Source organism: Coccinella septempunctata, chromosome 6 (genome assembly GCF_907165205.1).
Source record: "Coccinella septempunctata chromosome 6, icCocSept1.1, whole genome shotgun sequence".
Classification (NCBI taxonomy): domain Eukaryota; kingdom Metazoa; phylum Arthropoda; class Insecta; order Coleoptera; family Coccinellidae; genus Coccinella; species Coccinella septempunctata.
This window is the reverse complement of record NC_058194.1, coordinates 3,865,707-3,889,020: the sequence shown is the minus strand read 5'-3', so window position 1 is coordinate 3,889,020 and position 23,314 is coordinate 3,865,707. Positions and strand designations below refer to the sequence as shown.

Sequence of the window (23,314 nt, the reverse complement as noted above, 5' to 3'; positions counted from 1 at the left end):
AAGAACATTGCAACAGACAAATGCCGAAAGTGCTCGCAAGCTCTTGAAACCATACAACACGTGACGTCCTCATGCTCCATCTTGGCACCCAGAGAGTACACTCAGCGGCATAATGCTATGGCAAAAGTGTACCATCAGGCTATTGCGATTAAAACGGGTCTTATACTTACCTCGAGAAGAGTACACGAATACTTACCAAAGCCTATACTCGAAAACACCAGCTTCAAACTTTACTGGGATATCCCGATCACTACGGATCGCACAGTACCACACAACAGACCGGACATCGTGATCTTCGATAAAACTAAGAACAGGGTCACCATCATTGACGTAACTGTTCCGGCAGATGACAATATAAGTCGGGCGTACGCTGAAAAACTAACCAAATACCACGACTTGGCTTTCGAGATGAAAGAGATCTATGAGCTCAATATGATCACGATCTTGCCACTGATAATCACTACTAACGGATTAGTTGAGAGCCACCTGGCAGAAAACACCAGACTGCTTGAGTTGGAGGAGAACTTGATCAGCGAGGCCCAGAAGGAGGTGATACTCTGGACCACAAGGATCGTTAGAATGTTCTTGACAGCTGGCTAGAGTGACCTTGGTCGAATGAACCCGGTCCCTCTGGAGGAACCCTGAGTGGTGAAAAAAAAAAAAAAAAAAAAATAAAAAAAAAAATATATATATATATATATATATATATATATATATATATATATATATATATATTTTCTTATCGAACAGCAGAATATCGGGCCTATTATGTTTTATTGCCCGGTCCGTTGTGATGAAAGTATCCCAATACAACTTGTAATTATATATATAATTAATATATATATATATATATATATATATATATATATATATATATATATATATATATATATATATATATATATATATATATATATATATATATATATATATATATATATATATATATATATATATATTTTTTTATATATATATATATATATATATATTTATATATATATATATATATATATATATATATATATATATATATATATATATATATATATATATGTGAATCGGCCTTTTCGGGGACATTTCAGAGCATGAATTGGTCCATTCGGGGACATTTGGCCCATTTGAGGACGGTCCTCAAATTGCTGATGCAAGGATTGGCTCTTTTGGGGACGGTCCTCAAATGGGACGTCTTTTCGAGGACTTTCGAAAAAATGGAAAGATATAATTTGTTTTTCTATAATATGGACCTATGTTTTTCTGAATGATTCTTGACGAGTGTGAACTTAGCATACCTTTTCGAGGTTTCCAGTGGCTCACTGAAATTTGTTCATTATTAATGAGAACCAGCCTAGGTTCTCATTAATAATGAACAAAGAGTTCTCAGATGCGCTTGGATTTCTATTAAACAATGAAAACGAGGGTTAATTATAGGAATGATTTGGAAAAGTAATCACAATAACAAACTTTCTATGCAGAACATTTATATCAAATTGATTGATTGAAGAGAATTTCATTAACTTTCCCTAGAATGCGGGATAAGTTTCCAACCTTTAATTTTCAAAATTCAATATCTCTAGAACACTACAATGAGATTGGGCTAGTAAAAAAATTATATTGATGTGAACGTTCGCTGAATGTAATGGGATCCAGGGGATGAATTTCCATCGCCCAATTTTCAAAAATTGATATCTTCGAATTAATCAACTTCGCATAATGAGACTGGGCATGTAGAATTGTTATATGGTTGTGAACATTCGCTGGAAATTTCTTTAACTTGAGGATCCAAGCGGTGCAGTTCCATCCCCTAATTTTCAAAATTCAATATGTCGGGAACGTTAGAAAAAAACTTCAGATTCGTTTGCCGGAAATGATTTCAACTTTCGTTCATTGAATGCAGTGCCCAGTTTTTTCATTCATAATCAGATTACTCCTTGAATTCTACGCAAAGTTTCAAGGGCGCAAATCAGCGCAAACTAACCTATCAAAATTCAACACAATTTTTTTTCGAAAATCAAATTTTCAATTCCTCGAATCATTCATATCAGTTAGTTTGTAGAAAAGTACGTTAGTACGTTTTTCATTTTGGGCTTACTGCTGTTTTTAATTATAGTCCTATATATTTTAGACACATTGCAGTTTGAAAAAAATAAAGCAGAAAAATCAAAGACATTAGTAGTTCTATATGAATTAAGAAGCAACACTCTCATAATCATTTCATAAAATTATGTTACACAAATCTATTCAAACTTGGGTATGCATTCACAGTAAGCCTAAAAATGCGGTAATATTTTGTTCCGGCAACACTGAACAAAGCGCACCAGCAAAGGGATGAGTAATTGATGCAAGAAGGAACCGAGATCTGAATTCCAGTAGCAGGTAGAAAAAGCGAACGCTCGCTTCTTTGAAGTTGACCCGATACTTATTGGAACAATATTATTATGTTTCCTATTCGACGTCATGAACAAGACATTGGATTTATTCTTATCAGGTTGAAAATGAATTCTGAATTTATATAGGCATGAATGAAATGGAACTTGTCTAGATTTCAATCTTCTATCATGAAGTTATAAGAAATGGGTGTTTTTTGGGTGAATCATACCTATAACAGTCGATAAGACTAAGAAATTATTTTTCCACTAATGAACATTTTTTTATCAATCATATAAATTATCGTCATCCAAACTGCTAGTATCAACATTCATTGAAAAACGACTCGAAGTCATGAAATGAACCTACTTTAAGTTAATTGAAATTTCAACAATTTTGTATGTTTCAAGAGGAAAACCTTAGATAAACAATTGGAATTTTATAGTTAACCTTTGCTATAGATAGTCATGTTCAGATACATAAATCTTGTGCTTCAAGCAAAACGAAAAATGTTGAATTCATTGAAGATATTTTTTAGCATTTCAAAATACCCGTTTGAAGTTTCAAATGAACAGGAAATTGTCCATAGAAAACATTAATTCACAAACTGGATCTTATTCAAGAAATAAAACTAATGCCAGAATATTAGTTCCAGCCCAAATCTAGTCGTAATGGATATAATTGAAAATAAACAATTCCAATGTTGAATTGAAAAAATTTAGTTTCATTTTATGTAAATTGAATTTTTACTACCTCCTTAAACTATCAGGCATATACCTTAGGTTTAATTGGCAGTTTCTATGAAGAATATAATTTTTCTATATTATTTTGTATTTTCTAGAATAAATGAATTGAAAAAAATTGTCCAATTTGGTTATCAAAAGCGGTAGTTTTTTTATACATGGTGTTCCAAGTTCGAGTGTCTATTAAACGTTTCTGGAGAACTGAACATATATTTTGAAATCTGAAAATTGGCATTATGATATTGTTAGAAATTCTTTACTAAGCTTAAATATTTTAAGAGACCACTTCAGGTTATACAGGAAGCGAAAATAAATTTGTTGAAATTTTTTTTTCGATATCTTCGTTTCTCATATGATTGAGTATTCAATTTTGAATAAAATTCCCTTAAAATCATTGTATCTTTTCGAATACTTTTCAAAATATCGAGAAAAAACTGAAAATAAAAGCCACATATTCGTAGTCAGTATTAGGTTCATTTTTCTTATTCTCAACAACCATAGCGTGAACCTTCCTCTTAACATCAAAGTTGTTTTTCTTCTCTGGGTGGTTTTTTGTTAATTAGTCCAGTAAAGGAAGGGATGAAATCACTTTTTTGCGGAAAGAGCTGCATTTTTGATATGTTGTTTGTTATGAAGAGAGAAACATATGGTCAAAAACGCAGGTGTCAAAATTTTCAGCATTATTGAAAAATTCGTGAAAATATAGAAAAAAATACGGTTTTCCTGAAATTTTCGCGAATGAGAAGGTTTATGAAAAAAAGTTTCAAACAAAAGTTGTACAGCAGAAAATTTTAGCCGAAATTACTTACTTTCCTGTTTTCGCGATTTTGTATACTGATTATTAAGGTATTTCTCTAACACGGTGATAACAGTGAATTCGCAATTTGGCGCCTACTGCAAACTGCAAAGCGAGCGGCCGTAAACGTCTGAACCTCTTGAACAGGGTAGGATTCAAGATGAATTATCTGGAGAGTATTATTTGAAATTCCCGGTCTATTTTAAAGAATGAATAACAGCTCGTTTGGGCTATCAATAACACTAAGTTTGAAATCGGTATTTCAGTGACGAATTGAAATGAATAATTGCCCCAACAATATTTCATTTTCATATTCTCAAGTAAATCGTTGACGAGATTCTGAATACTTACAATAATAGATTATTGTATAAATATTTTTCTGTCCCATCTGAAATTAGCATTAGTATCTTTTCATAATAACAATATAATGAAGGTCCTTATGATCCTATTCATCTTTGTGAACACCTCAGGAGATGATATTCAAATTCTTACACTTTCACTGTATTTAGTTCAACAGGTATTAATTTAATGGATAGAAATATCTACCGAAGTGTGGTAGCTACATTGCGATTTTATCTTTATTATGCACTCAATCAAAATGAAAGCTATTTATTTGAAGAATTATTAGTAAAAATAAAAAACTGTTTTTCCTGATATTATTCGATGCAAAAACTTTAATTTTTATTCAATATTGTCATTGCTCTTCAAATAATAACTACATACATCTATTCAATTCAACTTTTGTCCCATTACTCGGAATAAATTCCTTTCCTTCGTAGAATTACCTTTTATTTCACTATCAGAAACATACCTACGTCTAAATTATTATTCTCGTATGCATCTTAAGAAAATTCAGCCAGGAATTCGAATTCGTTCAAAATTGCGGCTGAAAAGAATATTAGTTTCTGAATTAATTGAATTTGCATTTCAATTTGGTCAAATTAAGAAATTTCCTTTCTAAATTACTTTTTTTACTTATTGTTACCGTTTTGTAGGACTCTGCAGAAGGCATAGTTATTTGCCGAAAGCTAGGTCATATGACCATAAAAAGGTTTCAACATCAGTCGTATAAATTTGACCAAATAACCCGATAATCTCTACGTTAATTATCATCAGTTGGTCGATATTTTTTCCTGAAATTCCTCTTAAAAATTTATCCAAATCAAGAATTTCTGACATTTTTCATTTTACTTTTAGCCTCCCTTGAAGAATCTATATCGCCTTCTACATAGGCGGATTTAGGGGGGGGGGATGAGATGGCACGTGCCCCCCAGATTATATATTTGTGTACTCTGGAGATTTCATCACAGTATATCTTCTTGGACATCTTTAGCAAAAAGCTTAAAAGAAAACTGTCTTTATCAAACATTCAATATTTCTATTGTATTGACACTTTGATGAACCTTTATTATACGTACTTGTTATTCTTGACTTTTTGCGCATCCGCCCCTTGTGAACACCTAGGGTTCCATGTAATAAATGCAATACAAAACGAGACGAGAGTCCAACTCTGGCGAATATCTGCCAGATGTTTGGTTCAGCGTTTAGATTCAGGTAGTCATTTCATCGAGCGTCGAATTTCAAATTTGTTGCCATTGCGCTACTCTACTAGGGATGCAAAAAACAACAAAATCATGTTTCACGAAGTTCAACCATCTTCTCTTAAAAAATAGCGTATTTACAGGTGTAGGTACCTACGTATTAAATTCGGTAGAAATTCCAATGTAGAAAGGGCGCACATTGATAACAGATGGTTTTTTTATGGTACGGACGTGCTCCGTAGTGTAGTAGTTGAAATGCAACATTCATTATTAGGTGGGATTGAAATATTTTTGGATATCATAGGTTAAAATCAGGTTAGTTGTTGGATTGTTGACTTATTTGAGATAAGTTGCAAATTTAAAAGGAAAATAAAAATTAGGATGACATGCTTACTCAATTCAATATCGATACTTTGAATTTCAGTATTCAATTGATATCGAAACCGCAGCGTCAAATATCGAATAAGTATATGGTATCGATATGGAATACGCTGTTAAGGTAAGCGTATTTTTCCGTCCCGATGCGACCCGGCCTGATCGGCCTAATGGACGCTTACCTTTAATCATCAGGCCCGGATCTACGATTTCTTCTGACCGGGCAAAAATTCATGATGACGCCCCTCCACTCAGATTGGATATAAGAATTGAAAGCTTTAAAAATGTACAGTCTGATAAAATTTGACCATAATCATAATCTTGACAGTTTATTTTTAGGCAACCCAATCGCTGTATATTCTTCTACATCTCAAATTTGATATGTAGGTATGTATTTTTTTTTTCATCCATTGAACAGATGGGTACAATCTTTTCCTATTCGTATCCCTGATTATTAGGAATAATTGGCGCTTCATCTATAGAGTATCCCATCATTCCCATCACGATTTAGAGAGAAATATCCATTTGGAATTTTGTGGTCCCAGAACTACACTGGTGTCCCAATTTCGAGTGCCTATTAGACGTGGCTGTAGAACTGAATATAATTGAAATCTTAAAATAGGGATTATGATATTGTTCGAAATTCTCTAATGAGCTGAAATATTTTTGGAGCCCTAGCTAGTGAAAATAAATTTGTTCAAAAATATGTTTAAATTTTTTCCATTCTGATATGATTGAATATTATATTCAATTTTGAATACATTTATGTTAAAACCATTGTATTCATTCAAATAGTTTTCAAAATAACGAGAATAAACTGATAAAAAAGTCAAATATTCCTAGTCAGTATTAGGCTCAACATCCTGAGCGTAAACCGTTCTCATAACATTCAAGTAGAAGAATGTGGAAAGGTCATGCGTTTTTAGAATTTCAGAAATATCATCACAGGGTGTTTCAAATTTTGTGTCGAAAACTAAGATTTAAAATATGTCATAACTTCCCGTTTTTCAAATTAGAACCCTATTTTTTATGATTGCCTTGGATTCTGCAAAGAAGAATAATGATAATGATTTCTGATTTTTTTTCCATTTTTTTTATATTTTGTTCTTAATTCTTTTTTTAGAGTACGATCTTTATTTTTCTTTGCAGAATTCAACGTAATCATAAAAAATAGGATTCTAATTTGAAAAACAGAAATTATAACCAATATTCGATAACAGTTTTCGACACAAAATTTGAATCGCCGTGATGATATTCCTGGAATTCAAAAGATGCATGACCTTTCCACATTCTTCTACTCCGATGTTATGAGAATGGTTAACGCTCAGGATGTTGAAAATAGTAAGAATGAACATAATAGCGACTACGAATATTTGACTTATTCTCCAGTTTTTTCTCGATATTTTGAAAAGTCTTTGGAATGGATACAATAGTTCTAATAGAACTGTCCCTATTTAGAATTGAATACCCAATCATATCAGAAAGGAAAAAATAAAAAAAATTTTTTTTTGAACGAATTTATTTTCGCTCAGGCTTCAAAAAAATTCTAGCTCAGTAGAGAACTTTGAACAATATTTTCAAAGTTCGAATATGTCCAGTTTTCCATAAATGTCTAATAGGCACTCGAACTTGGGACGCCCTGTATAGTTCTGGGATCAAAAAATTCCAAATGGATATTGCTCTCTGAATCGTGATGGGAAAACCTTTAGATGAATCGCTACCAATAACTCATATAACTTAGGAATACGAATAGGAAAAAAATTGTATCCATCTATTCACCGGTGTGGACCTGGCGTACACGTTTCTTGGAGTTAGCGGCCGATTGGCCGGTTGCGTCGGATGTGAAATTAATAATATCGTAACTCAAGTTTCGCGAACAGCAGCTATTAGAAATTTATAGAGATTCTTCGGGAAGTCATTTCGGATGGTTTACCCTGATATCAATTGTTTTTTTCACCTGAAAGGGTCAAAACAAGGTGAAATCGAATATGAACAGCTCGCAGTGTTCCATATTTAACATCGAAATTCATCGAACACGACGGCATCTATACATGAAATTTTCAGGGAACGTTTATTAGGTATCAATGAAGTACAGTTGTTAATTTTATGACCTATTCGCTATCAAAATGCATCGATGACGTTATCTTCTTCACATGAAACTCGCAAGGAACGTTGATTATGTGCTAATGAATTACTATTATTAATTTGGTGATCTTCGGAGGGGGCTGAGGGGTGGAAATCTCACCGCCTGCAACGCCGTATTCCTTTTCGCTATCAAAATTTATCGATGATGATGGCATCTACACAGATGGTTGTTCGTAAAAATGCTTTGTTAGAATTCCCAGCTTCCGACAAAGGTTCAATAAGGGCCTGAGCGGTCATAAACTCATCTGGTTTGTGCTTCATTCCAAATGAAGGTAAATTGAGGTATTTCAGATAAAGCTGGTTCATGACCGTAACAAATTTTTACAATAATTTCACGACGTTTTTCTATGCTTAGGTTGATACCATATTGTAACTGTTTTTTATTACTCATCAAGTACCACCAACCCCTTGATAGCATAGGTAGTCCTTAAAACATTCGTTGACAATAGTTTGTAAGAATCGTTGCTTCGTACATAACTATGAGGTGAGATTCCACCCCTCAGCCTCTTCCGAAGATCATGAAATTAATAACTGTACTTCATAAGCACATAATAAACGTTCCCTGCGAGTTTCATGTGTAGAGGCCATCGTAATCGATGAATTTTGATAGCGAATAGAAATACGGCGTTGGGGACGGTGAGATTTCCACCCATCAGCCCCTTCCGAAGATTAAGAAATTAATAACTGTACTTCATTAGCACAGAATCAACGTTTCCTGCGAGTTTAATGTGTAGAGGCCATCGTCATCGATGAATTTTGATAGCAAAAAGGAATACGGCGTTGGAGGTGGTGAGATTTCCACCCCTCAGCCCCTTCCGAAGATTATGCAATTAATAACTGTACTTCATTGATACCTAATAAACGTTCCCTGAAAATTTCAAGTGTAGAGGTCATCGTCTTCGATGAATTTCGATGGGAAATATGGAATACTGCGAGCTGTTCATATTCGATTTTACCTTGTTTTGACCCTTTCAGGTGAAAAAACAATTGATATCGGGGTAAACCATCCGAAATGACTTCCCGAAGAATCTTGGGATGAAGAATAATATACAGCGATTGGGGTGCCTAAAAAATAAACTGTGTGAAGATTATGATTATGGTCAACTTGAGGAAAATAACTGTTTTTTTTTTCAGATTGTACATTGTTAAAGCTTTGAATTCTCATATCCAACCTGAGGGGGGAGGGGGGATCATCATGAATTTTTGTCCAGGTCAGAAAAAATCGTAGATCCAGGCCTGCCAGAAACCCAGAAACGTCTAATAGGATCTCGAACTTGGGACACCCTGTAGGTATAATCAACTTCCTCGAGAATAATCTCTGAATAATTGAACCAAAAAATGGAATTTCCCTGAAAAAATATAACTTCCGATATAAGCGGACTTTCTAGAATGATCATTCTAGCTGAACAGAACTCATAATAAACAATTTTTCAATAGCCTAGATATGTCTAATAGACCCTTTTCGGTGGAACAACCTGTATACTCGATGAAACCAAAAATTTTATGGCTGTTATTATTGTGCAAGGTGAAGAAGGTGAGCCGTGTCGACAAATAGGTTTTGCCCCATCTGGGTGACAACGAAAAACCAGATGTAAAATAATTTCTGGTAGCATATTTAAGAGCTGCACCAGCCTACACTTCCCCATTCTGTTTTTTGAACCTTTGAGTGCGCTTACACTGTGTTACAATTACTATTGAGTTTTTTCGGTTATTCAAATCATGTTTTGTTTAGTGAGATTTGAAGATGGTGTTCTATTCGTGGTGAAAAAAAAAAATTTAAGAATATCCAAAAATAAAATTTTTGCGAGATACGATGACGGGCATTTCTATCTATGCCATTTGCTGTATAGTCACGGTAAGTCTGCTCAGTCTTATTGAGAATTTTATATATTTCTTTATGATGATGTTATTTTATGTTTTGTAGATTATGAATCTTGAATTCGGAAGCATACAAAATGTAACCCTAATTTTTCGCCCACTCATTTGTTTTATTTTTTTGTCAACAGACAAAATAGCCGTTATCCAAGATATGCTTCAGCAATTATCATCTGATTGTCAAGTTTCCACGAGAAGAGCTGAAAATCCCAACACCCTCGGTATGTAAAAAAAATGTTTTGCATCAGAATCGTTTTCTTTTTTATGCTTTGCCACTTTTTAGTCATTATTGTTTTTATTGTAACCAACATTCATTCATTTCTCCTTTCACTTACTCATTCATAGATACGAGTACAGTTCAAAAAAATACCTCTGTTAATCATATTTTAATATGATTTTATATTCAGGGAAAAATCTTTTGAAGTGTTATAATCTTTTTATTTGAATTCATTCAGATTCTTTCATTGCGAATTAATTATTCAAATCAATGTCACCGAGGAAGTGCTCATAATAAAATATTGGTCCGTGACTTTAAAACCATTATCGCAGAATGAACTGCAATTTTTTTTAATCCTTATAACTTTCTACTGAGTGCGCAACAATAATTGTATTTCATGTTTCTATAGAATTCAAATAACTTGTTCTGTTTTCAAAAGAATATTTGAGTCTGGGAAGAACTGAGGAAAAGTTATTTCGAAACTGTTATTAACTCACTCTTATTATTTTATCTTGAAGCCATATTCGCAACCCAAAGAAAGAGATATCTCTCGCGTAGAGTTAGTGAAAACTTAATGGAAAAAATTATGAAAGTTTATTCAATATTTAGTACTCAATTTCTTCTAATTTGTTCCGAAAATACTTTTTAAACTCCATCATAGTTTTTGGGTAATTAAGATTTCATGATTTGTTGCTGAGTGTGAAGTGAAAATTTTAATGCAAATTACTTTTTTGCTTTTCGTAAAGCTCGCCGAAGATTTTGAATTTTCAAACATTTTGCATATCTAACGTGGAAGTTATCGGGTTATTTGGTCAAATTTATAAGAATGATGTTAAAACCTCTTTATTGTCATATGACCTAGCTTACGGCGGATACTTCTGCCTTCTTCAGGGTTCTAAAAAACGGTAACAATAAGTAAAAAATTATTTTCACACAACCGAAATGAACTCACTACAATTTGTGAGTTAGCTCAATGTCAATACAATAATGGTAGCTGTCACAATATTGAGGATACATGAATGTAAGTCTCTTTCCAAAATGTCGTTAATATAAGATTTTTTTTTCAAATTCAATTAAAATGTCTGCTGAAAAGTGACATACGTCAAACATGAACGAATCGCTACAATTTAAAATGACAATTGACTTGTAATGACAGATGGCCTGTCATTACGAATCTTTTTCTTCTCATTGTGATATTTTATCAATTCAACCAGGAAACAATATAAATTGTTAATGCCGTTTTTTAGGACCCTGAAGAAGGTAGAATTATCCGCCGAAAGCTAGGTCATATGACAATAAAGAGGTTTTAACATTAGTGTTATAAATTTGAGCAAATAACGCGATAAATTTTGCATATCAATAACTGCAACGATCAATTTTACAGAACATCCAATAGGTAATGCTGATCGGGAGCAGGGTTCCGAAATTTCGTACGAGAATTTGTTCCCTGAAAATGTGGAACAGCCATTATCGAATGAATCTACGCATGATGGTCAGTCTTCTCTGATTAAATATTCTTCATCGATTGATAACAGTGATCCATTCAATACGGACGAAGATGAAGAATATCAACCCCCGATAGATAAAGAGGAAGATGAGGAGGATAAGACTTCAGACTTATCGAGTGACTTAAGTCATGAAATAACCGAAACCCTTCCTACTCAAAGAGATGATTCCTCAATGTTGGATATTTCAGTTAATGAAACTGTGGTCGGTGGAGCAATAAGGGATGCGAAAACAAAATTGGTGAAAGCCAGTGATTCCGGGACAAAAAAATACAGCTGTAAATATTGCAATAAGTTAGTAGCTAAATTAGCTCGTCATATCGAAACGGTGCATAAGGATGAAGAAGAGGTGAAAAAACTTTCTTTGATTAACAAAACCAAAAGAGAAAAGAATCAACCCTTGAGTGCAGCAGCACGCGAACGACTCGAGATGATAAAGAAAATAAGGGCGAAAGGAAACTTCGAGCACAATATGAAATGCTCAACCTACGACGAATTCATTCCTTGCAGACGACCCCGGCAAAATAAAGCACCTAAAACTGTGTCTGATTTTGCTGTATGTCCGCAGTGCAAAGAAACTTATTCAAAATCAACATTACACAAGCACTACAGAAGATGTACAGGACGATGCTCGAAGTATAATAAGAAAGTTCAAATGTTGAGTCGCCTAACAATGGGTGATATCCACGAAATGGCAGAGCCTCAGTTGAAAAAAATTATATGTCGAATGAGAGACGATGAAATTACGACTATAGTTCGATATGACGAATTAATAATTCTGTTTGGGAATTTGGAAAGCTACAAATACCGACATTCCCAACATCACGGAAAGATGATAAGAGCTAAATTGCGTCGTCTTGGACGTTTGCTCCTGGAGTTGAGGAAGATGAATGAAAATATCAGAGATTTCTCCAATTTGTACGACCCCGCTAATTTCACCTGTTTCTTGAAGGCCGTCAATACACTTGGGAATTTCAATGAAGAAAGTGATCTCTTCGATACTCCAGCGACAGCATCTGCATTGGGCATGCTCACCAAGGAACTGGGAGATATATGGATAGCACACTGCATCGAAAAAAAAAATCCAGATGCCAAACGAAATGCTGAAGAATTCCTGCATTTATATAATTTGAAATTTGGCAAGATTATAAATAAAACAGTTGCAGAGTCACAGACGGAAATGTGCATTAAGAAAAAAGTAATTCTTCCTTCGTTCAGTGACATTAAAATCTTACACAAATATCTGACGTGTAAGAGGAATAATGCATTGAACGAATTGAAAAAAAAATTTGATAAGAAGGTTTGGAGGGACCTCTTGGAAGCCACTCTTACATCTATACAACTTTTGAATAGAAGAAGGCCCGGAGAACTAGAGAGAATTAAATTAGTTCATTATAGTTCTTTAGAGAAGATCGACGAGAAAAGTAATTTGGATTTATACAAGAAGCTCAATCCACAATCAAAACAAATTGCGAATAAATATTCAAGAATATTATTGCGAGGGAAACTCAACAGAACTGTTCCAGTTTTGCTTGACAATGAAATGGTGGAATCTTTAAAAATGATTTTGAAGTATAGGAAAGAAGCGGGTGTGTCTGAATCAAATACATATTTATTTGGACTTCCGGGTGGAGCAGAAAAATGGCCTAGTGCATGCGACCTAATGAGAAAATTTTCGATTGCGTGCAAAGCAAATTTACCCTCCACATTAAGGGGTACTTTGTTGAGGAAGCATGTTGCTACGTGTTGCATATCGCTTAATCTTACGGATGGAGAAATTGAGGATTTATCAAATTTCATGGGCCATGACAAAAATATTCATTTGAATATTTATCGACAGCCCGTAGCAACGAAAGATATTCTGCAAATATCCCAACTTCTGGAAAAGGCTCAAGGGGATGACGATCCGAATGCTCCAGATATAGATTTGGAAGAAGTTGATGAGACCGGTGAGTGATTATAATATAAATACATAATAACATAATAACAAATCAATATTATTTTCAGAAAATTATGTTCCAGTGGTTCGGCCCCAAACGACTTCATTCCAAGAATGTGAGTAAAGTCAAAATATTCAATTGAAATGTCGCGCAGACAATTTTAGAAAATTTATTGCCATCATAGCACAAAAAATTCCTTTTGGGTTTTTTTAAACCTATACTTATCATGTTTCTATAATTTAATAATTCGGAATGAATTCAAATCTATGAAGACCGGATTACTGTACAAGTTCTTTTGTTATCTTAACATAAATACAGGGTGTCAACGGAATATGGAAACATGCTCGCGTTTGCAAATCCTTAGAGTTATCGAGTTCGATTTTTTTAATGTGAAATACGTTCCGATGAGCATAATTCGACTGAGAAAAAATGGCAGAAGTACTTCGGGAAGACCGGAAATGAAAGAGATTTTTGATTTGTAAATGGCACACTGGGTATAGGTATTTTTTCATATTTTCATTTTACACGTCATTATGAACACAACGATATGTCTTTCGTCAATTTTTGATATATCATGTGAATTATTTTGAACATTTCATTTTTATACCTAGATGGCTGAACATGGATCCAATCGTTCAATTTTCAGTTCCGCTAATTGTATCAAATTTAGCGGAAAGAAAAAACTTTTTTATTGTACTTTGTTTCCAGCATACATGCATTTGAAAAAACATATTTTTCATTGAAAGTTCATTTCAGAAACTGAAAATTGAACGATTGAATCCATTCTCAGCCATCTAGGTATAAAAATGAAATATTCAAAATAATTGACCTGATATGTCAAAAATTGACAGTTGATTCGTAATGACGTGCACAATGAAAATATGAAAAAATTATCATTTCCGGTCTTCCCGGAAGTACTTCTGACATTTTTTCTCAGTCGAATTATTCTCATCGAAATGTATTTTACATTAAAAAAATCGATAACACTAAGGATATTCAAACCCGAGCATGTTTCCATATTCCGTTGACACCTTTTATAGGTATTCAATTTCATGGAACATGTAGGTACGGCTAAATGAGAATCCATTGAGTAATGGCATTGAGTTTAAATATATTTAAACTCAATGGTAATGGTGAATTGAACTTCTGTGAATACTTCAACTCAAATCATTTCAGATATGAATTGAAATAGGCGGAAATAATTACAGATGCAGAATTCCATTTTTTTTCTCTTATGAAATTATTTTATGACTTGAGCAATATTTTTTAGTATTTTTTATCATTCTCTTCTGTAATAATTCAACATTGAAACGTTCCTACATTGGTGGCTCGATTAGTCGAAAGAAATAAGATTTTCAATTAATCTTTACACGGTTTCCTCGCTTTTCAATCTGTCATGCATTATGAGTGTATATTCAGATACCATGTTAAATAAAATTACGACAAATGGAAATATTTCAGATTAATTGATTTTTATTAGAAAAAAATATTGAATTATTCAAGAAATCTATTTTTCTGAATATGTATATTCCCTGATTTGCAGTCATAACTCCGAAGAACCAAAAAGCCAAATGGGATCCAGATTCGAGAGCAGCAGTTATGAACGCATTTGGAAATACGTTGGGAGAAGGAAAATTGCCGTCATCCCACCAAATACAGCAACTCATCAACAGCACACCATGCTTGCGAAAAAGAACAGTGCCGCAAATAAGAACATGGCTTCATTCTAAAAAAAAAATTCTTTTATCAGACAAAAGTGAAACCTCGACAAGCCATAGCCAACAGAGGAGGAATTCAATTCCAAATACAATTTACCTCTTATTTGCGGATAATATTGCTAAAAAAGTTGTTCCAACTCTTGAGGATTGCTATACCATGTACGCAAGATCACCGTCTCTGAATAGATATAATCCCAGTGAGATACTGAATTTAGTGAAGGAAGCTATTAGCCGAAATTAAGAACCTTCGATGTGTATTATTTAATAAAATTCTGCATTTGTTTTGAATATGATATTTCACACTACCCCACCTGATCAATAAATAAAATGGGCTCTCATTTGAAAAAAAAAATTTTTGATTTCTGTCATAGCTAACTCTGACAATTAAATGTAAAGACCCGCCCGTATGTTCAATTAAATTTTTGAGTCGAAGGATGAGAAGCGATAAGCATTGATATGCGCCTTGTGATACAAGCTATAAAACATTGGAATATTTCTTATTGGGTGTGAAAATCACCTGTTTGTATTCCTTTGTTGATGAACAAACTACTATGGAAAAAAGCTCAAGTTGAGAAATTTTGTATTTTATTTAGATTTCAGACATATTTTTAGGGGAAAATATGCTACTGATACGTAAAAACAATTTAGAATTCAATAAGTAATGTGATTCTGAATAAAAATGTGGTGTCACGTTTAGAAAACGAAAGTATCATTTCCGGTGAAAACAGAGGTCGAACGATGTTTTTTCCAAGAATTAACATCTCCTAGCAAACTGTTAAAATTTTAATTGTGTATCACGAGTATTTCCTTCAAATGTTTTAACCTGCGGTCTTCTTGAAAAACCCTGTATCATGTATCAATGAGATTTATACTGATATCGGAGAGTAATGTTGAAATTTCGAAAACATACCTTGAAGTAGGTTTATTTCAATATTTCGAATCTTTGTTTTTTTATGAATATGGTACTTGCTGTTGGGATGACGATAATTGTACATAATTGATAGCGAGACGTTCATTAGTGAAAAAAAAACATTATTTAGTTTTATGCACTGTAATACAGTTCACCCAAGAAACCACATAATAGGTATGTCGAATTAATTCAAAAAAATAGTCATGAAGAATCAAATCTGCATGATAAGTTCTTTTTCATTTATGCGAACCTATATTGATTATTCATTCTCCATCTAGGAATCATAAATTAATCCTCTGGTTTATCACGTCATCGGTCATCATTGTCCTCATTATTTAGATCGAAAGAGCAGTTGCCAACCAAATTTTCAATGTACTCTTGCTTTCCGTTCTCTGTAAACGTAAAATGTACCACGTACCATCGACCGTGAAAAACCCTGTATTATTATTATGGAAAGATACTATTTCTAATTTCAGAAGGATAGAAAACATATTTATACAATAATCTATTCTTGCAAGTATTCAGAATCTCGTCAACGTGTTACTTGATAATATGAAAAGGAAGTTTTGTTGAGGCAATTATTCATTTCAATTCGTCACTGAAATATCGATTTCAAACTGATGAGATTTAACCAAATAATTACATAGTGTTATTGATAGCCCAAACGAGCTGTCATTCATTCTTTAAAATAGACCGGGAATTTAACAGGTAGAGAAAAGAAAGGGCGACAAAAGAATTGTAGATAAGAACGTTTGACCAATAAGATGTTGGTAATGCGCAAAACAAACCGATTTGGTTTATTTGTTTGTATTCTCTTATATTTGAACCATACTAATAAGAATAAATAGACCAAGCAAGTCATTCATTTAAGGGTTTGTTTTGGGAACAAACATATAGAAAAAGAGGCATACATGACATCCGTTAGAGAGAAACACAAATAAAAATGTCTGTTTCCTGGGCCATGCCATAGGCATGCCTAAGGGTGCTCAATTCACTTAGAAATTAGGTTCACTGTTTCGAATTCGAATAGCAGAATTAAGTTCGACTTTAAATTCAACGATTTTACTAAAATGAAGTTAGAAAATTGAGCGAATTGTTCAAAATGGTATAATTCCTGATCTAGTTGAATAAAATAACCAATTACACATTATAACTCGGATATATTATAATTCGTGATTTCGATTGATTCGACTACATGGCTTGATGAATAATTTATCATAGAATAAATGTTCTGACTATTCATCGAACAGATAGTAACTGCATCTTAGCAATGCAATTCACAGTGGGTACATTTCTGACCGAATTCAATTTCACTATTATTTCTATACACAGTATTCTATAATTCAAACTTTCGATATTTGATTCCATATACCTAATCACATAAATTATACAAGTGGACAATTTTGAGTAACACAATTTTCAAAAACTCAGCCCAAGAATTTGTATTCAACTTATGTATAAATAAACACTTATGAACAAAGAAATGGACTGGTAAAGACCATCATATGAATGACCATTGGAAACGAGCCATCATCAAGGTTGAGTAGTGACAGACCGGTTTCGCTCTTACTAGTCCATTTCTTTGTACATATGTACTTGCCTAAATAGGCATGATATTTTCTTATTAATAAACACTTATATATAAAAATCTTTATTAAGAACAAAAATGATGTTATATGATAAAAAAAAACACCAATGTCTCATTGTCAGTTAATAATTACCAAAATTTGAAAGATAATAAAAAGAAATAGCATACACAAATATTCTTTAACTCCCTGGCCAAACCACTCACAATCAATTTATATTTCAAACATTTTTGTTGAATGGAATGCGTGCAAAATAATTAGCTCTTGGGGATTAGAATGTCAAAGTAAATGATCTCAATGCAGGACTGTATATCTGTGTTGATAGGTCTTTCAACTTCCTCTCAAACATTTATTCCTTTACCAGAAAGAGGAGCCTACAAAGAGAACATAATTGATTCTTATACAGAATAATGTTTATTCATGAGGAAAATTAAAATATTTTTATGTTAGATTTTGTGAATACTACACCTTAGAAGCACTTATAGATGACTGTGATGAAAGGATTTACTCTGAAATATAGCAGATTATTCAAGTTCCATAGCTTCGACTACAGAATGAACATTACTCCGAAGCGAAAAATAGTTCTCCTCATGAATACGAAGTTTGGCCTTGTTTTATCCGAACTGAATTCTTCTTCAGCCATGTCCCAAACATAGGTTTTTCTAAAATAACAAAAACATATTTCAATAATGAATCTTTAAATGCCACACCTAGCTTACCTACTTCGTTTGATTGCAGAAACTTTAGGTTCAATGTTTTCTCTGTAAATATTTTCTCTGATTGAACAATTTCTTCTGATGCTTCTTTTCAAAAGGTTGGGGAGGGTCTGGAGGTCTTACTCATGTATATTGTATGTAGGTATCATAACAACAAAATAATTGGTAACTAATTTTGCCCTAGGTTTCCTCTTCGGAAAAGTGTCCTCTGATAAAGTACTCATACTTTTAATCAGAGAAGTGCTAAAATATGAATACAGTCTCAAGAAGTATTTTGAACAACAATGAAAATTCTCACCTTGAAGTCTTAGTCTCTTTGCTCTCAAATGTATGGAGTTGGAAGGGCAATGGGCTAACGTTTACTAATCTTATCACAAATTATATCCAGTTGAAGTGATTCGGGCATATATAAATGAATCTAGGATTTTTCCGATCAATTTCCAAACCTCAAAGAGAAAACCCATCATTTCGAATCTCGATTCGGTAAGCTATAACAAAAAAAATATTTATCCATTGAAACCATATAATTGAAACCAGTGGTATGAGTCGACACTGAAAACCAAAACAAACATAAAGTTAACCTATACTTACGAATGTGTTCCATTTACAGAATCCTTCGGATTTAATTCATGAAATTATCCGTATCTTACCATTATGAAAACTTTCTTCGAATAAATTTCAGAAGTTTTAGACTGTGAAACACTGCCTGTAACGCTAATTTCGAAAATAATTACAAATTCATACAGATTCCAAAGGTAATCATTCCGATAGTACGGAGTTGCCAAATTGGGCTGAATCTCTGATGTTTATCTTTTCTAGTGCAATTTCAGGAAAAATATATTTACTCATTTTTGAATGAAAAGTATTCCTTTTACCAAATCAGAAATGAAAAGGTTTGCTTTATGAGTTTCGATCTCTGTCTCAGCAATTTTCTAGCTCAATTTCTTTAGTTTTTACATTTTTTAGTTAAAAAACATGCTCGTTACGGCTGACCCGAGGGTCAGCCGCGCAACAGCGCAAGTGAACAAATTTAAGGTGTGTTCCCAGTAAAATGTAAACATACTAACTTTCTTATTAGTCTAAGCTTTGAACAATAGGCGCCAAATTTCGAATTCACTGCTATTGCCGCGTTAGAGAAATACCTTGCTAAACAGTATACAAAATCACTTTCCACGGGATAGCAAACAATTTCGACTAGATTTTTCCGCTTCACAACGCTTACTAGAATTTTTTTTTTCATAAACCTTCTCATTCTCGAAAATTTCAGAAAAACCGTATATTTTCACGAATTTTTGAAAATTTTGACACCTGCATTTTTGTCCATATGTTTCTCTTTTCATAACAATTAACATATCAAAAATGCAGCTCTTTCCGAGAAAAAGTGATTTCAGCCCTTCCTTTACTGGCCCATTCTACCTGCTTTGGGAATTCGCATCTCGGTTCCGTCTTCCGTCTTTAAACTCATCCCCTAGCTAGAGGGGCTGGTCTGAGCAGCGTTGCCAGATAAATTTCATTACAGAATATTATGGCGATTTTCCTTGGGGGCATTGTGACTGCTCACCTTAATTCAAATGAATTTTTGTTACATTATTACATGAAATGATTATGGGACATAGTGGACATTCCTCGAAACGATGATACATATTATAAAATTATTAATGAATACATGCCAATTATTTGTTATCAAATAACTGCTACTCAGTATATCAATGGATGATTTGAATAATACAGTTCTTCGCTCAATAAATACATGCTCTACATAAGGTGATAAACTGCGATGGCCTATTAAGAAGTTCAATTTAATTATCATTATATCCTGAAAGCGAATCCAATCATTTTATGAAATATTGGTTATGATGATGTACAGGACTGAATTTTTACATGAATTTATTTCTTGACTTTTATTCCTTTAAATTCACAGCATATTGAGCATAAAATCGTTCAAAGAAGTGATTCACCATTGTAAAATCCAGCTTCAATATATGAAATTAAATAATGATTTAAATTTTTTTTTCGGTTGCTAAATATCATTTTTGTTTGTCAAGTGGTCAATACTATTAGTGAATCAACTCATTTTATTGCAAAAATATAAAAAGTAAGTCTACTACAACAAGGTACGAACCATGATATTCCAGGCGAAACCCAGAACTAGCTGTTCGGCTACGTGCGCCCCTTTCAAATTTTGGGTATATCAATTCTAATTGAAAAGCTAAAGTTTAACTTTTGAAGATCATTTCTAAGGAAGATCACCCCAAAAAAGTCTCATTCCAAAACGAATTCCCAAGATAATGCCCTCCTTGTGAGCCCCCCCCCCCCCAATAGCTCAGGACACCCCTAATTTTGCTGGTTTCCCTGAATTTGAAACATACTAAGACTAAAATAATTACAAGATCAGCAAAAATATCTAAAAGTTCTCCCGTAAAAAGTCGGGACTGGTTCCAGTGTATCCGCGCCTGAATCCTGGTGTGCTAATGTAAAATTTCTTCGAAAAGTATGAAAAGTGGTGTGTATTGCAATTCAGTACAAAGCTGAAGAAGAATACACCACCTTTATCCAAAAAAACACAAAAAAAAAATTTTTTTCGAGCGTCCCCAAATGGTCACATACATGCATTTTTCCCTATAGATAGCAAAAAAATTCACATATGGGCGAACGGATCGAATTATATGACCCAGAATTACAATGCGAACCTAACTATGTCATTATATTTGATATATGAGAAATATATGAAATGTCCTCAAAAAGACCGATTCGCATATATATATATATATATATATATTTATATATATATATATATATATATATATATATATATATATATATATATATATATATATATATATATATATATATATATATATATATATATATATATATATATATAAACTGAACAAATATCACGATCTTGCATTTGCAATGAAAGAAATGTATCAGTTGAAGACGATCTCAATTCTCCCCTTGATAATTACTACCAACGGACTTGTTAAAAGCCACTTAGTCGATAATACCCAATCTTTAGAACTTGATTTGAACCTCATTAGCATAGCACAGAAAGAAGTGATCCTGTGGACAGCTAGGATTGTGAGAATGTTCCTGACAACGACCTAAGAGAATTTTGGTCAGACATGACCCGGTTCCTCTTAGTAACCAGAACCCTAGATGGTGGAGAAAAAAAAAATATATATATATATATGCGCAGGGGGGCGCAATGCCTTCGGGGACTGACGGCCATGCGCACCCGAGTCACCCAGTTCCCAGGTTAGCAGCCTGGGAAGCTGTTGAACAAAGAGCTCCTATCACTAGAAGCATGATGCAGGGCGGTAGAGGGCAGCAGGCTGGTCCTCTTCGGAGCCGTCTGGAGGTAGAGCCTGTTGGGGTCAGCTGTGGGGCAAGCGGCGCAGCCCCCCGAGATGGCACCGTAAGCCATAGCTCGAACACTTTCAGAAGAACTAGAGGAAGTGTCAGTTTGAACGGAGTCCCATCACGTCCTATACCGGAAAATCTCTTGGAACATGGGAGTCCTAGTTTGGTTGGGATAAATGCCCTACCCACTGAGGCGCCCATTAGACGAGATGGAAGAATGCGCTGGTCAGAAGAGGAGAATATCCTTTTGATGCGCACTCATTTCGTTGCTCAAGAACTGCAACAAATAACTGGAGGAACCTACCGAGAAATTCTTACAACAACCTGGAATGAAATTAACCCCAGCAAACAATCGTATGCGAACCTTCTCTCAAACAGAGTCAAATGGATTATTCAGAACAACAAGCTGTCTAGTATTGAGTTGGATGAAATTCAACGTAGCGTGAGACCATTTGCACCAGTCGCCGGGAACAATGAACTACCTGTTGAAGTAACAACACCTGAAACACCAAGGATGAGACAACCAAGCAGAATAGCACGTATATTTGAAAGGAACTAACAAATGTACATAGGGGTTTCTCCATCTCAACGACCAAAGATACCACGACTCAAAGGCTCTAGAAACATTATTGCAAACGTCCATGAAATTAACAATATACTAAAAATCCGCATTAATGGCAGGACGAGCCTGGAGGAGATAGTTGATTATGTCTACGCTGGAGCGGCGGCAGTCTGCGAGGAAAACAGGATACCACTTTTGAAAGAAGAGCCGTCACTAAGGAAAGACAAAATACCACCCTGGAAAATACGCCTAGAGTCAAAAATAACAGCTATAAGAAAAAAAATTGGCATGCTGCATACTTACCTGCATACACAGACTCCCACGAGAAGAGCCTTAAGAACAGTACATCACATCGCATCATCGCTCCATGTCAAAAGAAGCGAAGATTTCAGACAAAAACTGGAAGTAGCTTGCGACATCCTTAACACTCCAGTACTCGCGCGGGGTACTACAATACCCCAGGCTCCACGTATTGCTTATGTATCTATCGGACGCGCGAGTACTGGAGTGTTAAACAAAAAGTTAAAGTGTTAGGTAATCGAATACAGCGATATAATGACAGAGTTAGGAGATTCAGAAATAACCAACTATATTATAAAAACACTAAACAATTTTACCGCTCACTTGAAGAAGGCGAAGACATGGAGGAAACACCACCGGCAGTTGAAAATATGCACATGGCCTGGAAAGAGATTTGGAAACATGAAGACAACCATGACGATACGGCATTCTGGATACGAGATGCTGAAGAGAAGGCAAAAAACTACACCATGGAAGAAGTACATATAACCGAGAACGACATAAAATCAGTGATGACGAAAACAAACAACTGGTCTGCCCCTGGACCTGATGGAATACACAACTACTGGTGGAAGTACTTTGACTCTACCCATGAACACCTTGCCAATATATTTCAGAAAGCACTTACAGATCCATCAGTCATACCAAAATCCATCAC

The 23,314-nt window shown here is 34.1% G+C and overlaps 2 protein-coding genes and 1 long non-coding RNA gene across 5 annotated transcripts in view; 2 read left to right on the top strand and 1 right to left on the bottom strand.

Annotated features, from left to right (window-relative positions):
* The window catches only part of LOC123316059 (probable G-protein coupled receptor No18), a 262,468-nt gene that overhangs the window by 55,222 nt on the left and 183,932 nt on the right, over nt 1-23,314 (top strand). The window lies entirely within an intron of this gene.
* On the top strand, nt 9,308-15,507 carry LOC123315447. The gene is made up of 4 exons (XM_044901141.1): nt 9,308-10,060; nt 11,441-13,510; nt 13,569-13,616; nt 15,045-15,507. The coding sequence occupies exons 1-4, from the start codon at nt 9,892-9,894 to the stop codon at nt 15,458-15,460; spliced, it is 2,703 nt and encodes a 900-aa protein (XP_044757076.1). The 5' UTR covers nt 9,308-9,891; the 3' UTR covers nt 15,461-15,507.
* On the bottom strand, nt 17,894-19,201 carry LOC123316061. 2 transcript variants are annotated; one of them, XR_006538013.1, is made up of 5 exons: nt 19,023-19,201; nt 18,730-18,919; nt 18,435-18,674; nt 18,184-18,377; nt 17,894-18,089 (listed from the first exon to the last, which is right to left on the bottom strand). It is a non-coding gene; the product is annotated as an uncharacterized LOC123316061 (long non-coding RNA). The 2 variants fall into 2 exon arrangements; XR_006538012.1 differs by having other exon boundaries at nt 17,896-18,089; nt 18,439-18,674.

Coding starts and splice junctions, on each gene's coding strand:
- LOC123315447 (XM_044901141.1), top strand. CDS start 9,892: ATGAATCTTGAATTCGGAAGCATACAAAATGTAACCCTAATTTTTCGC. Junction 10,061..11,440: donor TGAAAATCCCAACACCCTCG/GTATGTAAAAAA, acceptor TCAATTTTACAG/AACATCCAATAGGTAATGCT. Junction 13,511..13,568: donor GGAAGAAGTTGATGAGACCG/GTGAGTGATTAT, acceptor TATTATTTTCAG/AAAATTATGTTCCAGTGGTT.